At 48.4% G+C, this 7,728-nt stretch overlaps 1 protein-coding gene across 1 annotated transcript; it reads right to left on the reverse strand.

Annotated features, from left to right (window-relative positions):
* Window positions 1–2,314: 2,314 nt before the first annotated feature.
* Window positions 2,315–7,448, reverse strand: MSX2 (msh homeobox 2). Its single transcript, XM_051631130.1, has 2 exons — window positions 6,996–7,448; window positions 2,315–3,235 (listed from the first exon to the last, which is right to left on the reverse strand). The coding sequence occupies exons 1-2, from the start codon at window positions 7,351–7,353 to the stop codon at window positions 2,811–2,813; spliced, it is 783 nt and encodes a 260-aa protein (XP_051487090.1). The 5' UTR covers window positions 7,354–7,448; the 3' UTR covers window positions 2,315–2,810.
* Window positions 7,449–7,728: the final 280 nt, after the last annotated feature.

Below are 7,728 nucleotides of genomic sequence, written 5' to 3' on the forward strand. Positions count from 1 at the left end.
CAGTTGAGAAGCGGGAAGGTTAACATGGTTTGGGTTGATTTTCTTTTTGCAGAACTGGGAGGAGGGTGCGCAGGGCAGGATCCGCGGTGCCCGCAGTGCCCCGAGCCACCAACCCAGCCCGCAGCCCCCTCCTCACAGCCCAGGTCGGGGGTGTCTTCACACCCCCGCCCCCTTGTCCTTTTCCTCCTCTCAGAGCCGGGGCCGATCCTGCAGGGTGCTGCGTGCCGTTCCCCTGGTCCGCACGGACCAGGCGAAGACCAGGCAGGGTTTTTTGGGGGGCGACCGAACCCCTGGTCTGTGCCCGCCGGGAAGAGCTGCAGAGGTGCTGCCCAGGGGTCTGAGCGCCCTCGGGAGAGCGCTGGGGCAGGAGGCAGGTCTCCTCTGCGCAGCCGAATTACATCGTCCGGCTGTTTCATCAAAGGCAAATGCACCTTTTTCTCCCACTGGGATCCTCGGGGTCACTCCTAATCTGAATAAGCCTCCTACAGCAAAATGTATTTTGGGTCAGCGTGGGACTTCGGTGTGACATGGGGATAAAATACCACTGACATGCTGGGTACCCCTCCTATCTGAGCAAACCCGAGCCGTCCTTGCCAGAAAGGACAGGGGCGGGTGCCCCAGCACCTGCAACCCGGGCAGCACATGAGCGAGTCTCTCGAGGGAGGCTGCCCCGAAAACTGTGGGACAGGCTGAGAGCACATGGGAGCCTTGAAATGCAACTGTACTGAAATATTGCAAGGTCCCTGCCAGGTCTTACCATACCAAAATAACCCCCAAGTATTGCGGGGGTCGAGATTGGTCTCCCACTAAAGCACAGATTTGAGGTCAATGGGAAGGCGAGTCAGAGAGTCCTGCACAAGAAAAGGCACATGAGCTAAGAAAAGTGATAGAAACATCACTAGAGTATGATGTTGTAAAGAACGGAGGCGCCTAAAAGTGGTTGTTAAAAACAAGGAAACCTCATAAAAGGTTTGGCTTTCCACTTTGAATTGTTGACTCGCAATTCACCTTCATGTGCTGCAAATTTGGCTTTAATTCAGATTCAGAAAGGGGAAATAATCATAAAGGCAACCTAAACATTCCTTTGAACTTGACCCAGCAGTGCAAAACACACACGGAGAGAGAAGTTACCTTTTAAAGAACTCCAAACGCTCAAAGACCCACACGCGATTAAACATGTTTTTTCTTTTTTAATTTAATTCGAAATAAGAGATAAGAAATAATAAATCTTCAATAAAATATATAAAATTGTACAAGGCATCCCTTTCAAAGGGACTTCCCTATAATGGAAGGTTGGGGGTGAGGGGAAGAGAGGGGAAGTTCATCTATAGTGGGTCCCAGGAGGTGACAGTTCCTGGGTCAAAGCAAACCAAAACCAGCTAAACCTCGTGGCTTTTTTTTTTTTTCCTTTTTTTTTTTTTCCTATTATTTATTTCTTCCACAACAACACGGTAAGAAAATAAATCCAGGAGAAGCTCTGCCTTCAGTGCTCCACTGCTTTTGGAGTCAATTTCTCACAAAGTTTAGCAAGGCTAATACACGCAATACAACAGTTAAAAAGAGAAGCCTGGGGAAGATAGTGCCAGTGCTCAGGGAGCTCCCACGGGGACAGCCGGGTTACACAGTCTCTTGGCATCCCACCGTCCTATTAGTAGGGTTGTTTGTGATACCTGGATCTCTCTTAAGAAGGGCTTGAAGCATGAGTCACTTATATTGGCATCCTTTGCCAGGAAAGGAGAGGAAGACTCAGGGGGTTTCTTCTATTTAATACAGACTGTTGTAAATACTAATAAAAAACCCCAAACATCTCCCAGAAGTGTTCAACAATTCTTTGCTCACCACCACTGTGGAAACAACCCACATCTCCTTTCCCCAAAAAACTTCCTTCCCTCTCTCCTGGTTTTCAAAGAGCACTGCAGAGCCAAGATTACCTGGCAGTAGCCAAAAATCTCTAAGCATGCCAATAGGAAGAGATAAAGACCAGACTGCCTAATAACCCTCCCTTGCACTTACCTCCCCTCTCAGTGCTTTATAAACAGTGAAGCTATTTCTACAGGAGCCAGTGGTGAGTAAAGCTGTTCCTCTACATTTAGGGGCCCTGATGCTCATCTTGTTACCAAGATCTGTCAAGGTTTAGGATTGAAAAATTTTCCCTACCCCCAGAAATGCAGGAACTTGCTGGCTCTGAACTTCTCTCGGACTCTATTGGATCTAGTTTCTATTTACATGGTGTCTCTAGCTAAGGACTTTGCTTTCTCAAAAACAAAACAAAACAAACAAACCAAAACAAAAAGCAACAAAACAAAAAAAACCAAAAACAACAAAACCTTGATCATACCATTTTATTTCCCACCCTCCTGCCCCCATATTAATTGATGACACTTGAGAATGTGGGTTTAGGTCATGCACCCCTCTTACTTTAAACATGTGTTAGTTCCCATCAGGAAGGTGTTGGGAAATCTCTGCCTCCATGAGATGAGATTGCTTTTTCACCCATTCCTTTTTATTCTAGTTTTACTTGCACTGTATAAAACCCCTACATTTGCTCAAATGTTTTTTCTTTTTGTTTGTTTTTTAATATTTTTTTTCTTTGAGGCTCAAACTCTGAGCACTCAGAGCACTCTCAGAAGACACCCAACCCATAGTATACAGGATGCCTTGCTTTGCTAATGCAAACTCCTGTACACTCAGGATGGCAAATAGAAGCGTGCAGAAAGAGCGGCCAGTACTGGTTGGGGTACTGTCTTCTCAGGGTTGGACATGATCCACCAGGAAGTCTGTCTCACTGTCGCTTTGTCTTTCTGATCTTCTTAGGATAAGTGGTACATGCTATATCCAACAGGAGTAGCATAGAGTCCAACAGGTGGGATAGGAAGCACAGGTCTGTGAAAAGGGTAGGATGTTCCATACAGTGAGGCAGCCTGGATGGGAGAGTTGATGGGGAAAGGGAGGCTGAACCCTGACGGCAACATGGGCTTTGCTGCCATTTTGAGCTTTTCTAGCTCAGCCTCCTGCAGTCTCTTGGCCTTGGCCCTCCGATTCTGGAACCAGATTTTGACCTGGGTCTCTGTGAGGTTGAGGGAGCTGGAGAACTCTGCTCTCTCGGCGATGGACAGATACTGCTTCTGGCGGAACTTGCGCTCCAGGGCCAGCAGCTGGGAAGTGGTGAACGGGGTTCGGGGCTTCCTATTCGTCTTGTGCTTCCTCAGGGTGCAGGCAGTGGGGCTCAGGTGTCCTGTAATGAAGAGAAAGGCCGGTTATCACAAAAGCAGGGAGATTTGGGTGCTTTGGAGAGATGTGTAGCAGTTGAGGGCTGGGGCAGGAAAGGGGGAGTATCTGAAAGGAGTGTTCCACCAGGTGATACCCTCAAAACAGGGAATCCTTTTGCAAGTTGCTCTGGAAATCTCTTCCTGGCCAAAGTTAAGCTCACAGAACTTCAGCAAATATGCTGGGAAGTTAAATTTATGCTCAGTGATTTCAAAATGAGAGTTTGTAGGCAAACAGGATGCAGAGGATTCACAGATATACACACAGCAGATCGCTTTAGGAGTCACATCATAGGGGTCTAGAGCACACAAACCAGCTGTCTTGGTGGCTGCAGAACTGGAGAGGACTCCAACCAAACACAAGGCAAACATATACGTAAAAGCAGGAGATTCACAAAAGGACAGTAATGCTAGAGACAAGCCCAGCCCAGTCCCATTCCAAGATTTCTCCACCAAGAGTAATAAGTCAAGCCTATCTGTTTTCTGACAGCTAAAGAAGTGGGTCTGATATTTTTTGTGGTTTTGATAACTGGACATTTTTCTTGCTATTTCTTCTCTGCTTAAAATCAAGAGCAAGTTTTATTTCTGCTTAACAACTTTTCAAGAAGTATGTTCTGGTTTTCAACAAGTATCCAAAAAAAAAAACAAAAAAAAAAAAAAAAAAAAAACTAAAAAAAAAAAAGGAGAAAAAAGGGGAAAAAAAAGAGAAGGCAGTGAACTTTTTAAATACTCAGCTTTTATGACATTTGCTGATTAAAACCCAAGACAAAACTGCAGCTTCTGTAGCCAATGCTAGTCAGGAAATCTACTACCTCTCCTTCTTGCTTTATAACCCCAACCAGGTCAGGTATGTGTGCCCGGATGGCACATCACGGACTTGTCTCTAGATTAATTTTGCATTTCACTAATAATTTTGCAATCTAAAGAGCACTGCGGCTGACTTGCAAAGCTTAGCAATTTGGCTGTGGTTCAGGTCACTCCTGGGACAAACGACAAGCCACTCTGGCTTCCCAGCTTGATATAGAAAGTGACATTCAGGCTGCTCTTAAGAGGCTGCTAAATTTTATAGATGCTGTAGTGTCTGGTTCAAACACTTGTCCGTGTTTGCAGATGCTGTTTCCTGAACCCTTTTCACTTTCTTTTATATATTTTATTTTTTAAAAAACATAATCTGGACTACGAAGCTGTCTAGGTGAGTATCTTGCAATTAAAACTAACAAACAAACATAACTAAACTAAACAAAAAAACCAAACAACCAAAAAACCCGAGGAAAGTGCTCAAGAATTCAGAAAAGAAAGGGAGAAAACAGCTACAGCAGAAAAAGTTGTATTTCTCTTTATACCCTCCTTCTAGATAATGAAAGTGAAGAATAAAGTCCTCTTAGAAAACAACTTGTCAAAAATCGTCTTGTGATCATACGGGGGCATTTCAATAATTAAGGTGCTCACCGTGACACTTGGTTCACTCCTAAAACTATACTAAATTTACCCTACAGTAAATCAACACTAAATTCGCTAAGCTCGCACCACTATTACACTCTCTCTTTTTAAAGCCAACCTTTTCTTCTTTTTCCCCCTCTCAGAGAGAAGCTCTCCAAAGCCCCAGCTAACAGGGCTTCTTCCAGGAGGGGCAAAACTACATGGGCGACCGTCATTCCTGGGATCGCTCCCGTCCCGGCGCCTTCCCCGGCTTTCGGGTTAGCCCGACCCGTCCTAGCTTTCCTATGCGTGGGGGAAAGCGCAAAAACATGGCTTAAAATTCAATCCCGGATAAATATTTCCTCCGGAATACACTCAAACGGTCACAGGCTTCTTCCCTCACCAGCCCCCAAGTGACTGTTAAACCCAGATAAGGAGCAGACCCTGTAGCTGCGTTTGCCCCGTGCCAGTCCTCAAGCACCCACTGTACCGATTTGTTCCGCTGTTCGGTTTTGGTTTGGTTTTTTATGTTTATTCTCTGTTTTCTGGCCAACGTCGGACGCAAATGATCACTTGTATACGCCTTCCCTCTCCGTGCTGCTCAAAATCTAACACTTGGAGCTTTTTCCCCGGTTCATCCCACCCGTAATATTATTAATAATAATGATTTAAGCAGCTACTTCTCGCGTCTAAACTCTCCATGGACAGACTGGCTTCTTGCGAGAGAACAGTTCATTGCCTCTTGCAATGTCCTCTCGGCTCCGAGGGGGCCAAGAGCCGGGAGGTGGGAAATTAGAAAAATGATCGAGGCCGAAAGACCTTCCCTTCCCTCAACATAATCTTATTTTTTAAAATATTTTTTGGGCCACAAAACCCGCTGAATTCCCTCCTGCAGTCCTTTACAAAGGACCTCAAGGACTGCCGATTTTAATAGAGAAAGAGGAGGAATTTCGAAGAGAAACAAGTGTACTGGGAGAATGTTAGGCCTTGTCTAAGTTTGGGGCTCACAGCAGTGTAGGGGAGGGAGCCTGGGTAGGAGCACACGCTTCTGTTCACTGTTTTCCAGCAAACTGGAGGGTACACGAAAATCGCAAACGGGAGCTGCGCAGGGACTGACCCGGGCGGGCTGCTTTCCTCTCGTCCCTTCTCCCGGGCCCTCTCCCAGAACGTTAGAAACCAAATGAATTCGGGGTTACGGCAAAGGGAAGGAAGCGGCTGAAAGCCAAATCGAAGTGATTGTCTCCCCAGAAGAGGAGCTGCAATAGCACTAAACTTCCTTCTTAAAAAATGAGATTACAGGACCCTATTCTGTGAGACTGCCCAGCTCAATAGTTCGAGTTGGTAAAGTCATTAACCTGAATAAGGCAGAGCATTTAAGTGAGGAGAGCATTTAGTCAGGCAAGTTCAGGATGCGTGGAGGGGAGCAGACCCATCTGCTAGTGCAGGTGTACAGCGGCCACGGCTCTGGGCCATGGGCAGGCAGAGCCCGGCACTGCCGGGCTGCGCTTCTCACCTTTTCCTCAGGGTAGTTTGGGGGCTTTTCAATTTTTTAAAAATACTTTGATTTTTTTTGTTGTTTTTTAAAGGGATCTCACCGAAAGCGAAATGCAATTCAGCGCAGACACAGCAGCGCGGCTCGAACAGCAAACGAGTTTAAGAAGTGACCTGTCACCTCCGGATAGCGTGTCCCTAAGGCGGTGGGGACGGAGCGGGAGGGATGGCAGGGGCTAAAGAGGTCAGGCTGAGCTCGGAAACTTTGACAGGCTGCATGCAACGAGGAAGGGAGAAACAAACATTGTGCCAGGAGAGTCCGAGACGGCAGTCAGCGCGCAGAAAGCGCGCAAGGCTGGAAGGAAAAATCCCGGAGTATTTAAGAGCGAGGGGACTGCTGTGCGAGGTTTGGTGCAAAGCAGAAGGAAACAGGGAGAATCTCCAGTTCACTTTGCAAAGGGATAACATAAATGGACGGACTGGCAGCCAGGAAGCCGTGTGTCGGGAAAGGGATCTAGTCTGTGATAAATCCTGATTTTTCTATGGTTTTAAAAGCACTGTATATTTATATACGTAAGTATATAGATAGATAACTGTATAACTAAATACGAAGAAATATGTAACATACATATAAACGGTATAAATATATATATACATTACAATTGATAGGTACATGTGTATGTCTAGCGTGCTCCTGGCGCCCGGGGAGCAGGGAAGCTCGGTGGCCGGGGCTCGGAGCCCGAGGCCGGAGCGCTGCCCGCCCGCCCTCACTGCCCGTCCGCCTGAGCAGCCCCCGCCGCCCCTTCCCTGGCCACTCACTTGGCGGAGGGGAGTATCTCCCGGCCTCTTGGATCCAGGACGTGCCGTCCTCCGAGTTCTCCGATTTGACCGAAGCGGTGTCGAAGGTTTTTGTAAGCGCCCCGGGGGGGCTGTGCGCGTCCCGGGAGCCGTGGCCCGTCAGCAGCAGGTTCCTGGAGGTGCCCACCGCCGCCCCGTCGGCGCTGCTCCCCGCCGAGGCCAGCGGGGGGGTTTCTTTGGGAGGTTTCTTGTCGGACATGAGGGCTTCCACGCTGAACGGCAAGCTGGACACCTTGACTTTGTGGTGCTCCTCGGCGCCGGCCGCCGGGCCCTCCTCGTCGGAGGAGAAAACCTCCTTCGCCTTGGAAGGAGAAGCCATCGCGAGTGAGGAGGGAGGCTGGAGCGGGGCCGCCCGGGGAGCTGCTCTGCGCCTCTGCCCGGCCCTGCGCGGGGACTGCGCGAGTGAGCGCTGCCGAGCCGCCCCCCTTTTTCCCCCCTTTGGGGGCTCCCCGGCTCTTTCCTCCTTTGGGAAGTGGAGTAAACGCCCCGCAGGCCAATCAGCGCCCTGGCAGGGCCCTGACGTGGCGGGGTGACTCATGTCATTGGCTGGCCCGGCAGGGCGGGGCCCGCCTCTTGGGGCTTTTTTTTTTCTTTTTCTTTTTTATTTTTTTTAGGGCTTATTTTGTTTGGGGTGTTCCCCCTCCCCCTGTCCCCTCCGAAAAGAATTAGGAGTTAATGACACGGGCAGCCAGCG

Source organism: Apus apus, chromosome 13, assembly GCF_020740795.1.
Source record: "Apus apus isolate bApuApu2 chromosome 13, bApuApu2.pri.cur, whole genome shotgun sequence".
Classification (NCBI taxonomy): domain Eukaryota; kingdom Metazoa; phylum Chordata; class Aves; order Apodiformes; family Apodidae; genus Apus; species Apus apus.

Coding starts and splice junctions, on each gene's coding strand:
- MSX2 (XM_051631130.1), bottom strand. CDS start 7,353: ATGGCTTCTCCTTCCAAGGCGAAGGAGGTTTTCTCCTCCGACGAGGAG. Junction 3,236..6,995: donor GAGATACTCCCCTCCGCCAA/GTGAGTGGCCAG, acceptor TCTTCATTACAG/GACACCTGAGCCCCACTGCC.